This window comes from Bos grunniens, chromosome 22 (genome assembly GCF_055505025.1).
Source record: "Bos grunniens cultivar Pamir isolate PY7600 chromosome 22, Bosgru_T2T1.0, whole genome shotgun sequence".
Taxonomy (NCBI): domain Eukaryota; kingdom Metazoa; phylum Chordata; class Mammalia; order Artiodactyla; family Bovidae; genus Bos; species Bos grunniens.
The window spans coordinates 21124912-21145526 of record NC_141186.1 but is presented as its reverse complement, the minus strand read 5'-3'; the positions used below and the strand labels follow the sequence as shown (position 1 = coordinate 21145526).

Below are 20615 nucleotides of genomic sequence, written 5' to 3'. Positions count from 1 at the left end.
GCTTCAGTCACCGCTGAGATTTTGAAAATCTTTGGTGATTGCTTCTTAAGCTGCATTTTGGAGGTGATTATCAAAGTTTCTTCCAATCTAATTTCTGTTCTCATGACCACCTTCTAAAAAAGTCCCTGTTTAAGGTATTTTAATGTCTTCACTAGTGTAATCAGAGAGATGCTAAACAGGATCTTGTTAAATTTCTTTCTTGGTGACATTCTGATTGTTAAGATTGAAATGGTCTATATAAGTTGATAGCATTATTCAGGCAGGAGAGAGTGCAGTCATTCCAAGGGTTTGTTGTAGCATATCTAAGTGGTATCCCCAAGTGCTGCAAGTTTAGCTGACCGTCCACAGGTTCAGGGGGCCAACAGGAGTCATGGTGTATTTGATGGCTGTGGTGTGTGTGTATGTTTATGGGTGTCTTAGCATCCATGGGTGATACAGGATGATGCCATTTTTTTTTTCCAAGTAAAAAATACTTTACTTCTCTGGGCAAGCATTCCATGTGTTTAAAAAGCTGCAACTGTCTACTTGCCTACTCAAGTAGTAAAGAACATCCCTGTTGAAATGATACAACTGTGTGTTATAATGTATTCCATGTACTTTACATGTATTACTAATTCTCAGAAAAATGGAAAGAAGTAACACGATTAGATGGTCCCTGTGTTATGAACAGGCATATCAGGTCACAGCAAAGTTGTGTCACTTGGCCTGGGAAGTAAGTGCTGGAGAGTAAGTGGCAGAAATGGGATTTGAACCCAAGTGGTCTGGTTGAAGAGCTATGTGTTTTTTGAGCTAAGCAGTGGTCAGTGTTCTACAGCCAGAGACCACTAGAGCACACCTGTGGTTCCAGAAACTGGTTCAATGGTCATGGCAACAGGAGCAGAGGTGTATCTATAAGAAGGGGTTAGAAAGGACATAGACCAGCAGTCCCCAACCTTTTTGGCACCAGGGACTAGTTTCACGGAAGACGGTTTTTCCACGGACTGGGGTAGAGGGGGACTGTTTTCAGATGATTCAAATGCATTACATTTATTGCACACTTGGTGGCTCAGACGGTAAAATATCTGCCTACAATGCGGGAGACCCAGGTTCAATCCCTGGGTTGGGAAGATCTTTGGAGAAGGAAATGGCAACCCTTTCCAATACTGGCAAACCCTTTCCAGTATTTTCTTGCCTGGAAAATCCCATGGACAGAGGAGCCTGGTAGCCTACAGTCCATGGGGTCGCAAAGAGTCGGACACGACTGAGTGACTTCACTTTATTATTACTACATCAGCCCCACATCAGATCATCAGGCATTAGATACTGGAAGTTGGGGACCTGTGACTTAGAGACCTGGGGCTGTGTTATGTGCCTTGAAGAAGTTTCAGGGATGTGATACTTTGTTCTGGATTGTGTGCTTTCTTAGAATGGCATCAGTCTATGATAGGAATTCTTAACAAATCTAATCTTATAAAAGAGGAAATGATCAAGTCTGCAGCTATAATTACTTAAGAAGCAGCAGTATCATTATTCAGGGTGTGAATGAGCATAGGGTAGATTTGGCTATTTTTGTACTTCATACAGTTTTTATGTTTTGTCTTTTCAGGCGTGATGACAGAGGTCTTGCTTTTGTCTTGGTGCATCACATATTGTCTGATGTTGATAATGAGTGAAATTACTTATAGTCAGCCCGTCTACTCAGGCCTCATTTTAAGAGGTGAGACTAGTTCCTAGCAACTCTAATATATAGTGATATTACCAGGCCAGCTCCTAGCTATTTGAGGACACAGCCTTTTAGTAAATGTGCCCTCTTATTGCAGGTAGAAGTTAACTCTGACTCCATGTTGGGGATGTTTCTTTGACTTGCTTTCCATTGCTTTTGTTATTATAATCACACATAATGGCCCGCCTCAGAGAATCCTGCTTCTCTGCCTGATTGTTAAGCTAACATGCCTTTGTTAAGAACAGTGTCCACCAGTAAATGGCAGGAAAGAAGAAATTAACGCATACCCTCTGTCTGAGGCTTGCTGTTCTAGGAGGTATTTGCAAAATTAATGGGCTTTTTACTTGGTTTCCTCACCTCCTCCTGTCTCTGATCCATAGAAAGACCTGGCATACAGGCCCTGACAAGATAAGTTATTTTGAGACATTCATTTGCAATCTTCTTCATCAGTGGCTTTATGAATAAAGTCGTCTTCCTTGCCTCAACACTTCTTCTTTCATATTCATTGGCCTCTTGTTCAGAGAGCAGAGCAAGCTTGGACCTGGTAACATTTTCAGATGGCTGCATAGAGACTGAGATGCCAGGGAGCAGGATAGGATGCCAGGGTATTAGCTAGCAGGATGTTGCCTGAGGCCAGGAGAGAGACGCTGCAAGCTTGACTGTATGAATGGAGAGGAGTGGGTGGACTTTTAGGAGATGGAATTGAATGTCAGTGGGGAATCACATATTCTGTAAGAACTCAAGTTTGATATACTGGAAGCGGGACACAAAAGCACCTGAGAAAACCCCCAGTTGTCATGGGATCATGATGAGGAAGGGAAAAATCTTACAAATACTCACTCAGTTTTGTCTCCCCCACATATTTTCAGGCCACTGAATCTCTTGATTTCAGGTTGAGGTTTATTGTTTATTTTTCTCCCAGAATACTTGGATTGTTTTCACAGACTTCTGGAGACCAATACTTTCACTGGATGAACCCCTCTTACACTATTGATACAATCTTCCCAGGGGGCAGTTTGGAGATTTTCCTTAAATGTGATCTGACCAGGAACAGAGGGAAATGCTTCTGGTTGTGAGTATAGGGTCCATAGAAGTGAGGGCAAGAGAGATTTGTATGTTGTGTAGAACGGGAGTTATCCTAGAACAACGCCTGTGTAGCCAGTAAGCCTGTTTATCTCCATGAATATTTGGGATTTAAAATAGAACTACCATATGGCCCAACAATCCCACTCCTGGGCATCTATCCGGAGAAAACCATAATTCAAAAGGATACACGCACCCCAGTGTTCATTGCAGCACTGATAACAATAGCCAGGACGTAGAAGCAACCTAAATGTCCGTTGATGAGAGAGTAGATAATGAAGGTGTGGTACATATATGCAATGAAATATTACTCAGCCATAAAAATAATGAAATAACATGATTTGCAGCAACATGGTCGGACCTACAGATTGTCACATTAAGTGGAATAAGTCAGACAGAGAAAGACAAATATATGATATCTCTTACATGTTAAATCTAGAAAATTGATACAAATGAACCTATTTGTGAAATAGAAATTGAGTCACAGATGTAGAAAACAAACTTGTGATTACTGGTGGGGGGAAAAGCTGCTGCTGCTAAGTCACTTCAGTCGCATCCGACTCTGTGCGACCCCATAGACGGCAGCCCACCAGGCTCCCCCGTCCCCGGGATTCTCCAGGCAAGAACACTGGAGTGGGTTGCCATTTCCTTCTCCAAGGGGGGAAAAGCTGGGGGCGGCGCTAAATTGGGAGATTGGGATTGGCATATATACACTGCTGTATATAAAGTAGATAGCTAATAAGAATCTATTGAACAGTACAGGGAACTCTACTTAATACTCTGTAATGGTGTATATAGGAGTAGAATCTAAGAAAAGAGTGGATCTATGTTAACATGTAACTGATTCACTTTGCTGTACAACAGAAAATAACACAACGTTGTAAATCACCTATACTCCAAGAACAATTAATAAGCAAAAAAATTTCCATTGTAACTGAAGAGTAATTTCAATAGTTTTTTTTCTTCTCACCTGCTTCCTGTACTTGCTCTTTACTCCACAAACCCCATGAGACTTTGGTTCTTGAGAGACTCACTAAACAGAGTGGTTAGTACTAAACTGGGTTCTACCTCCGTATATATGACAAGGAAACCCCTAGAAATTTGTCATCTCCAGTATTGTCATGTCATAGCCTCAGTAGAAATGCAGCCTGACAGCCTAGATTGGATTCTAGTGTCATAATCTTGTCAGAATTCTCATTTCAGAGTCTTATTATATACTATAAGGGTGTAAGCCATCCAAGTTAAGATATAAGCCAAAGTAGTAAGGCAAACAAGAGTAAGGCAAGTGGGTTTTCTAATAGTCAACCCCAGAACTTCACAGCTTCTGCTACCCTGCATGGCATTATGATTTCCTTTGTCCACGAGGGTGGAGGAAAGGTTGGGAGCATCGCTGTCTCTGGAGCTCCTTCATGTGGAGGGAATTGTCCACTAATAATTCAATTAAACAAAATTCTGTCTCATGGAATTTGTGTATTCTAATATAACCATCTAGCTTGAAATACAGTATCATAAATTACCCTGAATTCAAGCATTAGAAACCAGCTGGGATTCTTGAGTTAAAACTCCACTAATACTAGATTTTTCATGATAAATGCATTTTGGAAGGAAAAGGTGTTCAGAGCTCAGAGCAGATTAAATAGTTCCCGTGATAATTAGATAATTTTAGGCAAATGTTGGTGAGAGCCCTTCCTTCATGTGCCATTTAGGGTCCGTGGTTTTTATTGGTCAGAAACCAATGAACTTTCATTATTTAGAGAAATAGCTATTTTACAGTGGAATTGCCATTGAAGCTCCTCCATTTCCTTTAAGGGGAGCCTTGGGGCTGAATGTGTATTCAGAGTTATCACAAAGTAAGGTGAAGGGTGGGACTTTTATTTTTTAATAGAAGTATAGTTGATTGACATTTCTATGTTGGCTTCAGGTATAAAGCCTAGTGGTTCAGTATTTTTGCAGATTATACTCCATTACAGGTTATTACCAGATAATGACTATAATTCCCTGTGCCACAGAGTATATTCTTATTCTTTATCTAATTTATGCATTGCAGTTTGTATCTGTTAATTTCATGCCCCTAAATTGCCCCTCCCCAATTCTTTCTCCCCTTGCTGCTGCTGCTGCTAAGTCGCTTCAGTCGTGTCCAACTCTGTGTGACCCCATAGACGGCAGCCCACCAGGCTCCCCTGTCCCTGGGATTCTTCTCCCCTTGCATAACCACAAATTTGTTTTCTGTATCTGAGAGTCTGTTTCTGTTTTGCATGTATACATTTGTGCTGTATTTTAGATGAGAGGCTAGGGCTTTGTGCCCAAGTGAAAGGCAGCCATTGAGAAGGCCTGTGACCCTGGGTGAGGCAGTTCCCTGCAGCCAGGGGGTAGTTTGCAGCAAGGGTGTCAGGGGTGAACGGCCACAGCTGCCATGCCTAGAAGCTGCAGGTCAGCAGTGTGCACCCCGGGAGGGGTCTTTGGTGAGCCCCACAGGCTCCACTACATGTAAGTGTCCTTTTCTAGATCAGACACGCAGCCATGTGGCTAACTACATAGGTAAACTGAGTCCAAGACCTCCAGACTCTCTCACTTTCCACTCTGAGAGACTCCAAGTCACATTTCACTCATTAAGCATCTCTAATCAGGTTAGATACCTGCTGTGTCCTTAAATCATCAAGACAACAGGGGTGTTCAGGATACCTGACTTGTGGGTTCCTGTCAGAGTGGCATTCAAGGCTGATTGGGCTGGAGGCATGGATTTAGAGAGTAACAGATAGCCCTTATATAGCATTTACTGCACTAAGTCCTCTGCATGAGTTCATTTATTTATTCTCCCTTAGCATGATGTGACAGGTGTATTCTCATTTTCTATAGTTAAGGAAAGTGAGGCACAGATATTTAAGAATTCACCCAACAGTGCCAGAACCAGTAAGTGACTGGACCAGAATTTGGACTCAGAGTCTGAATCAAGAGTTTATGCTCTTACTCTTTTAGGAAAAAAAGAAAAATTATGTACCTTCTTTTCTGATGTACGTACTCTGTGTCAGATGCTGGGCTAAGCATTTTGTTCCCATAAGCCTCCGAGGTTGTTTCAAATATTATCCCCATTTTAGAGATGTGGGCACCATTGTCTGGGAGGTTTGTAACTCTCCGCAGTTCTTGCAGCAAGAAGGTAGAGGGAACCAGATTTATTTATTTATTTTTTGGGGGGAACCAGATTTAAATCCAGATCCATCTGGTTGCACAGTTCGTATTTGTAGCTGATACCTCCAGTGTTTAGCTTTTGTGTTCAGATAGGAGGGCTGGCAAAGCCTCACGACATCTCTCTCAAGCTCTTGTAAAGCAAAATGAAGCTGTTTCTGGGGCAGGTTGGGGTCCTGCAGGAGTGCCTTCACGTTGCCACAGATCTCAACCTAAGTGAATTTCTGTAAGAAGAAAAAATTGACAAGAAAGAAAGAAACACAAGCCAAACATATGATAATGTAGATTAATAATTTCTCTGTAGTGAAAAATAAACAGTAATTCTGACCGTGTGGAAATACAAGGCCCCCTTCCCTGCTCTCCACTTTATCCTGCCTGAGGGACTGGAGCTTTGCTCTAGGAATTAACAGGGAATTGAACCCCAGACCACAACTTCTGTCACACTAGACCCCGAGCAACTGAGCTATTCACTGTTTTTGAAAACAAGCAAAAAAAGAATCGAAGGATCAAAATCACTTCTTCCTAGGATCCTGATCAGACACTATAAATATTTCCATTTTCTTATTTGTGAGCTTCCAAGCCCCAGATTTGAGTGTAGGTTAAAGAGAATCTTGTCCCCTTGCTGTGATCTTCCCTTAAAAAGAGAGCTAGAGGACTTCTCTGGTGGGTCGGTGGTAAAGAATCTGCCTGCTAGTGCAGGAGACATGGGTTCGATCCCTGGTCCGGGAAGATCCCACATGCCGTGGAGCAACTGCCTGCACACGACAACTACTGAAACCTGCTTGCTCTATAGCCCCTAGTCTGCGATAAGAGAAGCCACTGCACCGCAGTGATGAGTAGCCCCTGCTTGCCGTAACTAGAGAAAGCCCGTGCACAGCAACGAAGATCCAGTGTAGCCAAAAAGAAACAAATACATAAGAGACAACGAGAGAGAGCTAGAGTGTTTCTCCTGGGGTCTGAGGACAGCTGAGCACCTGCCTACTGCCTTTGCCTTGAGTTTTCTAAATGAATGACCAGGCAAGTTATTGCCATGTGTATGGAAGGGAGGCTGACAAGGGTTTGTTGATTGAGCCTGGCATGGTTCAGTGGTGGGAATGACTTTTGTGCTGAAATCAAATAGCAGTGATTTCAGGTTTATGACAGTTATCAAATATAATGATGTGGAATGAGACCGAATGGTACCATAATAGCAATAAAAATCAACCTGGAAGGAGCAATCCTTCCATCTGTTTTACTGTTGCTCTGGGATCTGGATTGTGGGCATTTGAGGCGGGGCTATGATATAAAGGATTGAATGCTGTGATTCCCCCAGAGTGGAAGATAGGGCAACTTGGGTGGCTGTGGTCACAGGGAACTCAGCCTATGACAGCTCTTTCCTGGCCAAGCATCAGCTGTCACTTTCGTAATCAACACCAGTGGTGAACTCCATGGGACTTCAACTAAGGAGAGGGAAGAAGGCTTGAGCCAGCTGGGTGAGACTTGGTGATATTGAAATAGAGCAGCTCTTTTGCAAACCACGGGGAACTGTAGTTCTTCATCATTGCCCACTCAGAGGTGTCTTCACCTGGACAGTTGAACAGTGAGCCCTTACATTTCTTACAGGTCTTCCATGGGATACTTGTAGACATGTCTTAGGCATTCCAAACAAACAAGCTAACAAAACCCCGCAGTTAAATGAGTTTGAGACATATTATGCATGCTGTCTTCCATTTTAGTGAGCTTGGCACTTGACTGTATTAGAGACTTGAGAAGTCCTGTCCCTACCTTTGATTATCTGAAAACTGTAAACACTTATTTGACCATGGGGAATGGTTACTTTTTAGTGTCTGATGGAGATAGCATTTTAGGAAAACACGTTTTCTGAACGCTTTTAGAAAACGGTGCCTTGTTAGCTGATCATGTTTGGGTCAAGGTGATTTCTTTGTATGTGAAGGACATAAATAGGGCTGAGCTTGAAATCTGGCTCCTTATCAGGGCTGAGATGGGGCTATTCCACTCACAAATGTAGCCACTAGTCTGGGGGATGGATTGGTTATATTGAAATGACTAGACATTGGCTGAGATAAGAATAGAATTCTCCATGTCGAGGGCCTCTAGTTTTGACACTTGTTTAAAGCAATTTTAAAAGCCTTATTACTTAGGGAAGGAGAGCTGTGTGGGCTGAATAAAGGAATTTGTTTGTGTTCCAACTTTAGGGGTGAATCAGGGAGCCAGGGGCTTCCCAGGTGGCCCTAGTGGTAAAGAACCCGCCTGCCAGTGCAGGAGATGTAAGAGATGCAGGTTCGATCCCTGGGTCGGGAAGATCCCCTGGAGGAGGGCATGGAAACCCATTGGAGAATCCCATGGACAGAGTAGCCTGGAGGGTTACAGTCCATGGGGTCACAAAGAGTCTAGTATGATAAGTTACTGAGCACACATGCAGGGAAACCAAAAGGACATGAAAGGCCCAATGTCTAGGAGAATTCACTGCAACTTGGGAGTCTTTGCTGTGGTTTTGTTAGTCAAGATCCTTTGAGGTTCTGGGGCAAGTTAAGAGAAGACAGAGACCTCCCAGGCTGGCTGTCACTCAGGAGACCTTATAGACCAAGGGCCTACAGCATCATCAATGGTACAACATCTTCAATGAATCGCAAAGCTTTGGGCCAAGTCATTCATAATTCTCAGGAGGCTTTAGTTCCAGAGTTGTATGGGACAGTCTTATCCCCTAGTTACACCCCAGCTGTACCAATGGCGTGTTGGGTAACCAAACTCCAATGTCAACTGCTGCACACCTGAAAGAAGCATTTAATGGATTATATACCAGGGAAGTTCAGGAATCCTGTTCAGCCATAGCGCGATTCAGGGCTCAAGTGACTTATTCAGGCCTTGAAGTCTGTCTGTATCTCTCTTCCCCTCTTTCTCCCCACTGTCTCCCTGCTCATCCCTTCTCCCCTCCCCCAGATTTCAGTTCCATATCCTTGGCTTCTGTCTCAGGAAGTTTCTCCATAAGACAGATAATAGTTTCTGGAAACTCAAGATTCACATTGTCAGAGGTTAATGGTGTTGAAAAATATTTTCTCTTTCCCAAGTTGTTGTTTAGTCACTCAGTCACGTCTGACTTTTTGCGACCCCATGGACAGCAGCACGCCAGGCTTCCCTGTCCTTCATTATCTCCCAGAGTTTGCTCAGACTCTTGTCCGTTGAGCCTATGATGCCATCCAACCATCTCGTCCTCGGTCATCCCCTTCTCCTCCTGCGTTCAATCTTTCCCAGCATCAGGGTCTTTTCCAAAGAGTCAGTTCTTCACCTTAGGTGGTCAGAATATTGGAGCTTCAGCATCAGTCCTTTCGATGAACTCCAGTGAAATCTTTGAATCAGCTTTTCTTGAGCCAGTTTAAATCAGAGCTTGCTCTTGGACCCATGGCTGTGGCCAGGCTGGTGGAACACGCTGCCTGGCATAGCCAGGGTCACTCACAGCCTCACATCTTGTGCTAGGGGTAGAAAGCTGGACCGGGATGGAGGTCTTTCCCCAAAGTTGAGGTGCTATGACCCGAAGAAAGGTGACTACCCTGAGAAGAGAAAAACATTTGTCCTTTTTAGTGGTGTAACTACTCCTGTCATGCTGTGCAGGATGCAGGCAGGGGGACCATGAGAGGATGCTTTACCAAGAGAGAAAGACTCGATCAAGGCACCTTTGTGAACACTGCATGACAAGCCCTGTAGGAGAAACTCAGGGAGATGCTTGTACTTTCTTGTGAATCATAGTTAACTTGTGTCTTAAGTTGCTTGTTCTATGTTTATTTCCACCTTCATCCTTCCCATCATTGCCTGCTCCTCTCTGCCCTGTCCTTGGCTCAGGACTCTGGTCACTCTGAAATGTGTTAAAAAAAAATCATTTGTTAGGAAATAGAGTATAACAGCAGTGATAGCAACACTGATTGAGCATACCTCATCTGCCACGTGATGTTCCAAGTGCTTGTCACGAATTAACAGAATCTTTGCAAAAACCCTCTGAGGGGGATGTTATCATTGTATAGGTGAGAAAACGGAGTCACATAGAGATGTATCAGTATTATATGCCCAAGGTCACATGCTTGATAAATATTGAAGTCATCAAAGTAGGGCCCTTCCCCTGGGTTTGTATGGTTTGTGAACTGAGAATAGTTTGTTTTCATTTTTATTATTTTCAAAAGGTTGGGGAAACAATCCAAAACAGAATATAACATTTCTTGACAGAAGTAAATGATATGAAATTCACATTTCCATGGATCAAGTTGGGTTGGAACCCAGTCACACTTACTCATTCATTACAGTCTTTGGCTCCTTCTGTGCTACAGCAGCAGAATCTAGGCATTTGCAACAGTCCTCATAGTCTGCAAAGCTGAAAATATTTACTATCTGGCTCTTTGCAGAGTTTGCAGATGCCTGAGTAAGTGCCACAGCAAGGATTCAAATCTGAGTTTCAAAGCCAGATCCAGCCGCCCTTTGCAGGCAACACCAGCCAGGACCTGGGAAGGCAGGTAAGTGACTGGTGTGTCTTCAAAGCGTTCACAGACTGGTGCCAGATGGGTAAGTGAATGGTCCTCTGGGATTCAGTGTGGCAGCTTTCAGAGTGGGTGAAATGTGCAATGCAGTCACTGAGTCAGAAGTCTGTACTGAGAGCTGTGTGCTGGGCTGGAATCCTGAGGCTGAAATGCATCATTACAATCAGCAGCCCAGAACTGTCATTTATTGAGCTCTGGTGCACAGTTAGATCTGGGTAGATTCCACATGTGGCTTCAATAAGGCCCAGAGCCTGGGCAAGGGACTTAGTCTGTCATAGATTTGGGCTCTAATCTGATTAAAGATTAAAAAGTCTTTATGTAACAGAGATGTTTGTAACAGGATCCTTGGAAGAGGATTAAGTGAGATACTGCAATTTACAGTTCCTAGAGAAAAGTAGCAACTCATTGAGTGTTTGTTGATTGAGTAATGGAATTTGTCTTGGACTCCTGGGCTTCAGAGTCCAATCTGGTTCATCTCACTTGACACGAAGATTGTGGCGTTCTTCTTCAATTGTCTGCCTGCAAACTCTCTTCCATTATTCTGTCTAGAAATAGATTTATCCGCTTATAAACTCCCCCTATTCCGTCTCTGGTTGAAGGATGAATGCATCATTAAAAAATCATTGATTTATATATTTCTAGCAATTGGATGGAGGAGCCTGGTGGGCCGCAGTCCGTGGGGTCGCTAAGAGTCGGACAAGACACAGCGACTTCACTTTCACTTTTCACTTTCATGCACTGGAGAAGGAAATGGCAACCCACTCCAGTGTTCTTGCCTGGAGAACCCCAGGGACGGGGGAGCCTGGTGGGCTGCCGTCTATGGGGTCGCACAGAGTCGGACACGACTGAAGCGACTTAGCAGCAGCAGCAGCAGCATTTGCCTAATGATTGGGGAAAAGTAAAGATTTTCATACTTACAGTCTGTGAGTATTAAAATGGATTGTTGATTAGGGAACTCTTGAAAGTTGCTGACTATTTTTTTATGCCAACACCTGACCAAAGAAATGCATGCAGAGCTCTGCCATCTTTCCATCAGGTATGCTCTTTTGACTCAAATTTCTGTCTATCCAAATAATATTCTTTCTTTCAGAGTCTGTAGTGACATCAGCATTGCCCACAGGAAGCCCAGAAGGCTTCAATTTATCAGGAAATGTGTTTATGTCAGTAATGGAACTCTGGGTTTTGTTGTTTGAGGCCACGCACGCAAACCTGAAATTACACTCTCCAGGTGCTTGTCTAAAGTGTAGCATGTCCCTGTATTGTGTTGCAGAGAAGTGAGGAAAATGAAAAGATACAGGCGGTCTAACGACCTTGAGAGTGAAGTATTCAGGAAAACAGAGAACACAAAGGTTTCTGTTTAATGTCAGATTCCATGAGATTGATCATGGTGCTGCAGGAAAGTGAAGCAGTGACCGCAGAGTCTCCTGTGAGGTCATCCCATCCTCCTCCATTGCCCCCTTGCCCCCATTTCTCATGGTAGTTGGCAACTGATGATTAGCAACCTGTTATTATTTTTTTCTTAACTTTTCAGAGACTGGGATCCAAGGCATGAACCTAATCTGGTGTATTATCTTTAAAACCAGTCAGCAAATTTTTTTCCCTGTGATTACCTTAAAGTCCTATTTTCTGTAATGAAACCCTTTAATTCTTAGGAGAAATATGTTTCTTGATTCTATCCAAAGAAAAGCAAACAAGTGGTACTTGTCTCTCTTCCTTCTGAATTGTCCTTGAGAAGCAATATGGGGAGTGGTTGACTCATCAACTCTGCTTGGGTTCAAATCCTGCTTAGGATTTGTGCAACTCTGTGCAACTTTGTTCAGATCAGTTGGTCTCTCTGTGCCTGTTTTTCATATCTTTAAATTGAGGGAAATAAACCCACCTCATGGTACTGTTGTGTGGTGGGTAAAATGCCTAGAACTTCATGGAACATATTAATGTTAAATAAGGGCTAGGTGAAACATAAAAATAAGACCATCAGCTTTGTCCTACCCAGAATAAAGTAACACTTGTACTAGCCCTTATTTATAAAATAACCTTACAAAATTACAGCTTTTGGGAAATAAGATATAGAGGAAAGTAAGTAAAATACTCAAATAGCACTATAAAAAAAGTCTATAGACTTTTTAAGTTTAATTAACTAAATCACATGAAGCTTATTTTTTCCATTTACTTTTTTATTGGAGTGTAAATGCTTTACAATGTTGTTAGTTTCTGCTGTACAAGGAAATGAATCAGTTGTATGTATACGTGTCCCCTCCCTCCCACTCCATCCGACCCACAGGCCATCACAGAGCCCTGAGATGAGCTCCCCGTGCTCCACAGCAGCTTCCCACTAGCTATCTGTTCAGCACACGGGGGTGTATATATGTCAGTCCCAGTGTATATGTGTCAGTCTGTCCCACCCATGCCCCACCGTGTCTTTATATCCATTCTCTCCCTTGGATCTGATAGGTTCATTGGTACCGTTTTCTAGGTTCCACGTATATTTGTTAACATAAGACACTTGGTTTTCTCTTTCTTCACTCTGTATAGCAGACTCTAGGTCCATCCACATCACTACAGATGACCCAGTTTCATTCCCTTTTATGGCTGAGTCATGTAGACTTACTTAGAAATGGAAGATATGTTTAATGAATTCACACCCTCTCAAAGAGAGGACTGGAATGTTCTTTTTCTTGGCACAGGTTTTGTGGAGTATTGTCTAGTTTGGAGCCTCAGAGCAAAGATAAGCCTTTCTCCTGCTCCTAGTCAACATATTCTATAACTGTATTTTACAGTTGTATATAGTAATTATATATATATATATATATATAAATATATAAAATAATAATTATAATAGTAATTTACCCTGGAGCAAAGATAACTTTCTTGGGGTAATTCATTGCTGCTTCACGACTTGTGTTTCTCTGCCTCCCTTTCTTTCATGAGTCCATGGTTTTTAATTGAATGATACTAGAGTTTGTTTTTATTCATACATATCTTTGATGAAACAAGTATTAATATTTAATAAAAGTGATCCCATTTCATAGATAAACAAAATTGACAAGACAGGTTTATAGGAAAGAGTGCATTACATTTCAGAGTCCTTATTGCTCATTTCTTTTTTCTTGGCCCTGAGAAGATACCTTCTACAGGCATCATGGTCATGACACCATTCTCTCTCAAATCCTGGCTCATTCAGCTCTCTTGGTTCCTGATATGGTAAGTTTTCTCTCTTCTGCAGAGAACCAAGGCCTTAACTGATAAACGGGAAGGCAGAGCTCTTGAAGGCAGGCTGTGGTGAGCCTGGTATCATGTCTCAGGCTGGAAGAGTGGGTACAAAGCCTGGTGAGGGTGCTAAGAATGGACACGGGCATAGAGCACCTTGGTGTTACCTGGTTCCTGGAGACGATGTTCCTGGAGACAGTGATGAAGTCTCTAGTTTTGTCAGACTAAAATTTGGTCCGTGTGAATTAGACATGGGACCCTACAGTATGCCAGACAATAAGCCTCTTTGAGGTTATGAGGCTTCCAGTAGTGCTGGTGTGGCTAACTTAGCCCTGCATAATTGTATTTCTTTGCTGTAGATGCAAGTCTTCTGCTTGTTCCATCTTTTTCTCTAACATAGAACTTCTTTTAAAATTTTCTTTCTTTATTTTTATTTTTGGCTGTGCTGAGTCTTCATTGCTACACGGACTTTTTTCCAGCTGGCACAAGTTGGGCTACTCTTCTTTGCAGAGCACAGGTTTCTCATTGCGGTGGCTTCTTTTCTTGTGGCACACAGGCTCTAGAACGCATGGGATTCAGTAGCTGTAGTACATGGCCTCAGTAGTTGCCATCCCCAGGCTCTGGAGCACAGGCTCAATAGTTGTGATGCGTGGGCCTAGTTGCTCCATGGCATGTGGGATCTTCCTGGATCAAGGATCAAACCTGTGTCTCCTGCGTTGGCAGGCATGTTCTTTACCAGTGAGTCACCAGGGAATCCCTGACGTAGTAATTCTTAAACATGGGAGGTAACCCCCCCCCCCAACCCTGGGGACATTTGGCAGTGTCTAGAAACATGAAGGGAAAAGGCAATGGCACCCCACTCCAGTACTGTTGCCCAGAAAATCCCATTGATGGAGGAGCCTGGTAGGCTGCAGCCCATGGGGTCGCTAAGAGTCAGACACGACTGAGCAACTTCACTTTCACTTTCCACTTTCATGCATTGGAGAAGGAAATGGCAACCCACTCCAGTGTTCTTGCCTGGAGAATCCCATGGACAGAGAAGCCTGGTAGGCTGCAGTCCATGGGGTTGCACAGAGTCGGACACGACTGAAGCAACTTAGCAGCAGCAGCAGCAGCAGCAGAAACACAAGGGCTGTCATAACTTCAGGAGGGTAGGGTACTACTGGTATGTAGTAGGTTGAGCCCGTGGACACTCCTAAACAACTTACAGTGCGCATTCTACAATGCACATCACAACACCCATGCATTATTCATCCCCACATATTACTCATGTCAAGGTTAGGACATCATGCCCATAGTGACAAAAGTCTTCTGCCCCTGGGTCTTTGTACTTTGTGTTCCTTCTGCCTAAATCTTTCTTCCCCCATATCTCCTCTTGCCAGGTCTTGGTAGCGTGTGGATTTTACTTCCAACAACCATCTCTTTGGAGGGCCTTCTCTGACCTCTCCACGTGGCATAGGTCTCCCCCTTCCACCTTCAGTTACTCTTTGTCAGCATCCCCCCTTTTTTCTTTTATTCACAGCACTTAGCCCTGTGGGTTATGAGTTGGTCAATAAAAATGCTCACTTGTATGCCTCATGCATTTTGCTTTTCAGAAAGCAAAGAATTTATAGATGCATTTGAATTTTTGATATGTCTTCTGTTTATTGCCTTTTCCATGCAGAAGAGCTTTCAAAGCCCAACAAACCCTTTTCACTTGTTGAAATATGCAGAATCATTGTGCGGCAGTGATTAGTATTATTTATTTTGGCTTTTGCCTAATTAAATGTGTGCAAAGAATGAGGAAAGGGCTTTATCATCCACGGGAGAAACAGGTTTCTCACACCTGACTTCAATCACTCTGAATAACTACTTCATTAAGACATAGGCGAGCCTAGTGACAGATCATTAATTTTCATGGATATAATCTGGGAAGCCAAATGTTTGTAGAAGAGGAGTCTGGCAAGAAAGGCATAAATGTATTAGCACTTATTAAAAATAAGCTGTAAGTCTGTTTACGAGCTGCTTCTGTCATGTTATGAATTAATCGCTTCAGTGTAACCACCATAAAATATACATATCACGATGTGTCGTGTCGAGGAAGGAAAAGTAGATATTATCTTCATTCTCTAAGAGCCCGGGCCTTTTACATTCTCGAATTTACCCTTTATTTTGATGCTAATGGAAAGAAATAAAATGGAACTAGAACCAGGAACATTTGTATTCTTTCTTGCTTTCATTTGACTTTCTATGCTGTTTTGATTTTTGCTGTTTTGAATAGGAGGAAAGTGAAGGCAGCAGGTCCCTGAAAGACTGTGAACAAAATACATTCCTTTCATCCATTTCTGTCTGATAATGTTTAAATATTGTTGTCTCAAAACCTCACAGTGAGTCTTAAAAATCACAAAAAGTAGCATGATTGAAATTTCTGTCTGTCTGCAAACGAGCCAGTTTTGAGGAAGGGATGTTTCTGTCTCTGATTTTTTCTCTTCTGTGTGAGGAACTGAAATCTGGGGACTGTTGAGTCAAATGAGACATTCTTGCCACAAATAAAGGATTGGGCTGGCCAAAAAGTTCATTCTGGTTTTTATGTAAGATGTTACTAATACTTCACCTGCATTAGCTTCCACTAAGAGAAAGGAACCTCCCTTTCTTCAAGTATGTTCCTTTTCCTAGGACTGGTGTCTACCAATGCAGGGTCCATGCTTTGTTATAAAGGCCTTGTTTTATAACCTGCATGAAATCTAGATGGAAAAGTCAGATTAGGGTTAGGATGTGTGCTAATTTAAAATCAGTTCAATGGAAAGACAACATCGTTTAGCATCAAAACTACACCCAGATATTGGCTCTACCATGTACTAGCCATGTTGGGCAGTTCCCTTTGCTTCTTTAAGCATCAGTTTTTATCATCAGAAAAAAAGAAGGAAACAATGGTTAAGGGAGAGTTTATGTAATGTATTGACACATAGAGGCTGCTCAGTGAACAGTGGTTGCTTTTCCTGTAACAACCATCATATGAGGTTTTGGGGTTTACAGTGCAGCCAATCTCATTTGTCCTGAGTTTTTGTTTTGTTTTGGATTGGCCTATCAAGGATGTCAGCATTATGGTTATTTGAAGGAAGCTTTCTTGTCATTCCTTGAGGGTGTTTATTTTTTTGTTCTAGCCTTTTTGATTTTTTCCCAGAGACTGGAGGTCTAAGTACTGTAATTTACCTAATACGCTAGGGCATCTCATTCAGTCATGTCTGACTCTTCGCATCCCTATGGACTGTAGCCCACCAGGCTCCTCTATCCATGGGATGCTCCAGGCAAGAATTGTGGAGTGGGTTGCCATTTCCTCCTCCAGGGGATCTTCCTTACACAGGGATTGAATCTGTGTCTCTCATGTCTCCTGCATTGGCAGGTGGGTTTGTTACCACTAGCACCACCTGGGCTTCATCTGTCTTTGAGGTAACTTCATTCTCTGCACTCCAATAGTAATAAGTAATCTAAAAGTTTACAGTTGGGACTATGCTCTCAAAAATCTCAGATGTATGGTGGCTGCAGATAAACTTATGTAGCAGAGATTGTGTTATTTTTTCTTTGTCTTTTTAATCATAATAGTATCAGTTCTTACTGCTCTCGGTTCTTACAAATTTGCTGAGTAGAAGAAAGAAGAGATAACCTCCAGAACCATAGTTGATGGCTCCCTGTTTCACCTTTACATCTCACACAGATATGTCATGGTAAAGAAGGATGGACACTGGGTAATGGTAAATGAGATCATATAAATTAGAAGGAGGACTCAGAGTGGGACTATTTGGGAGTCAGAAAACGGAGGTTCAAATATTGACCCTCTGGCTCAGTAGCTGAATGAACATGGGCAAGTAACTTGCCCTGTGTGAGTCCTCAATGCTTGATCTATAAAATAGCAATCATAATAATATTTCTCTCTAGAAGTACATTCATATTGGATGGGTCTTCAGGATAATTTCAAAAGATAAGGTAAGAAAGGCATTCAGTGAGTTATAAGTAGGTAACAAATGTTAATAGCAACTATAGTAAGTATTATTTTCTGATTCCAGAAAATTTGCATCCATGGGAGTCTGTCGGGATAGACTTCTACTTCAGTCACATCCTGAAGTTCTTGGTCACCCATTGAAGCCAACGTGAATTTCCTTTGAGGAGGACTTATGTGAATAACTTGTGGGAGTGGATCTGAAACCTGCCCAGGAGATGTGTCAGCTTGGTGTTGGAAAGCTCTAAGATTATCCCATATTAGCTAAATTTTATTGCTTTTGAACTAAAGACCCTACCTCCTTGAGAGTTAAGCTCTGCCAGTATGCTAATTTTCTATTTTTTATTGGCTATGGTTCATGAACATCCTACTGAAATATGAGATTTACCTGAAAATGCTTCATACAAATAGTGTGGGGCTGACAAATGAGCTAACACAGTGAGATCATGTTTTAAAATGAGTGGAGTAACCTCATCGGATGATGTTCAATCCCAGAGTAAATGGCATTTGTACCTTCTTCACTCAAAGCACATTGTTAGCCTGGGTCTGCAATAAAACAAAATATCATATTGAGGTTAATGATAATCTCCTTCACCTTAATTTTCCCCCAGATACCCTAGAGATGTGACCCCAAACCCAGACACGGCCAGTCTCCTCACTCATTTCAACCATTCATTCTCCACTTGGCTGGGATCTTCCATCCAGGTGTCTCTTCTCTCCTATGTCAGCACTGAATCTTTGCTTTTCTTCCAGAGAACACCTGTCAGAACGATGTGTGACTTGCTTTTGCCACACAGCATTGACAAAAGGGAAACTTCCCATTATCTTCTCTTCATATTATTCACGTCAACAAATTTTTTAAATTGAGCATCTTTTCTTCCAGGTGCTGGGCCAACCATTCAGAGGTCAATGAGGCCATTCATATTCCAGTGGAGGATTATTAATAGGTGGCCTCATATTCTTGCCCCTTGTATTTATTTCTTAGGAACTGCTGTAACAAAGTGCCATGAACTACATGGCTTGAAAAATAGATATTTATTGCCTGTCAATTTGGGAGGCTAGAAGCCTGGTATCAAAGTGTGTGCTGGGCCATGATCCCTCATAAAGTGCTAGGGAAGGGTCTGTTACAGATCTTTCTCCCAGTTTCTGGTGGTTTCTTGACTTGTGATTACATAATCCAGTCTTCCCATATCTTTCTCCCCATGTGCATCTCTGTCTGTGTCCAAATTTCTCATCTTTTATTAGGACACCAGTCACACTGGATGAGGGCCCACCCTAATGACTTCATTTAAACTTGATAACCTTTGTAGAAACTCTTATTTCCAAAATAAGGTCACATTCTTGCCTTGAGTTTAGGACTCCAACCTCTCTTTTTTTGGGGGGTGGGGAACGTAAGTCAATCCACAACACAACACGTGAGTGCCTCGCAGGCCTCGCTAATCATTCTGTAACTCTTAAAGTGTTAAAAGTCACTCAGTCGTATCTGACTCTTTGCGACCCCATGGACTCTACAGTCCATGGAATTCTCTAGGCCAGAATACTGGAGTGGGTAGCCATTCCCCGCTACAAGGGATCTTCCCAACCCAGAGATGGGAGCCAGCTCTCCCGCATTGCAGGCGGATTCTTTACCAGCGGAACCACCAGGGAAGTCCATCTTGCCACCATTTTGAAGTACTCTCGGAACACATGCTTGCAGTTACTAGACATGACATTTCTGGGCAGAGGAAAGGTTTCCTTTCTTAGAATTACATATCCCTGAGGGTTAACAGCGTGAGGCTGTCACATCCATTCTGTGCTACGTCTTTCCATTCAGGTGGGGCCAGCTACTTAGCAGATGTGAATTCAGCTCTGTTCTGTGGATAAATGTGTATCCTCAATCATTCAGTTGTGTCTGGCTCTTGACGACCCCATGGACTATAACCTGCCAGCCTGTCCATGGGATTTCCCAGGTGAGAATACCGGAATGGGTTACCCTCTTCCAGGGGATCTTCCTGACCCAGGGGTCGAACCCACGTCTTTTCTGTCTCTTGCATTCAGTTCAGTTCAGTTCAGTCACTCAGTCGTGTCCGACTCTTTGTGACCCCATGAATTGCAGCACACCAGGCCTCCCTATCCATCACCAACTCCCGGAGTTCACTCAAACTCATGTCCATCGAGTCAGTGATGCCATCCAGCCATCTCATCCTCTGTCATCCCCTTTTCCTCCTGCCCCCAATCCCTCCCAGCATCAGAGTCTGTTCCAATGAGTCAACTCTTCGCATGAGGTGGCCAAAGTACTGGAGTTTCAGCTTTAGCATCATTCCTTCCAAAGAACACTCAGGATTGATCTTCTTTAGAATGGACTGGTTGGATCTCCTTGCAGTCCAAGGGACTCTCAAGAGTCTTCACCAACACCACAGTTCAAAATCATCAATTCTTTGGCGCTCAGCTTTCTTCACAGTCCAACTCTCACATCCATATATGACTACTGGAAAAACCATAGCCTTGACTAGACGGACCTTAGTTGGCAAAGTAATGTCTCTGCTTTTGAATATGCTATTTGAGTTGGTCATAATTTTCCTTCCAAGGAGTGAGCATCTTTTAATTTCATTCATTACCATATCACAAATACTCCTACAGCCATTTCTACTGTTCCAGTGGAGCATTAATTACATTCAGTTGGACTGCTTTCAGAAAGAAAAAATATGAAAAGGTGGGAGAGAGTCTTGAGATGACATGACCTTAACAGTTTCTTTGTGATTTCACATTATATAAGGAATTACCAAGGCTAGGTGTAGGACTGTTGGAAGGAAGGAAGAAGACTCAGCACACTTGATGTTCACAGGAAAAGAATTCAAGAATAAACTTTTTAAAAAAGTAAACAAACATTACAGATGCAATGCTATTGTTGGTAATTATTTTGTGTCTACCAGGAAATGACTTCTGTAATTGGTTGTCAACC

The 20615-nt window shown here is 42.6% G+C and overlaps 1 protein-coding gene across 42 annotated transcripts in view; it reads left to right on the top strand.

Moving 5' to 3' along the window:
* Positions 1 to 20615, top strand: part of LOC147348197 (uncharacterized) — a 544560-nt gene that overhangs the window by 317803 nt on the left and 206142 nt on the right. For 18 of the 42 annotated variants that reach the window (XR_015151213.1, XR_015151204.1, XR_015151201.1 and 15 more), the window contains 2 exons: positions 10360 to 10467; positions 17742 to 18253. Coding sequence is in view for 1 of the 42 variants with exons in the window: in XM_086366617.1 (XP_086222743.1) it covers positions 10360 to 10467 (108 nt within the window). In the remaining 41 variants the exon portion in view is untranslated. Of the gene's footprint in view, positions 1 to 10359; positions 10468 to 13612; positions 13693 to 17613; positions 17662 to 17741; positions 18254 to 20615 lie in introns of those variants that run through there. The other 24 variants (XR_015151212.1, XR_015151211.1, XR_015151169.1 and 21 more) reach the window with 3 other exon arrangements.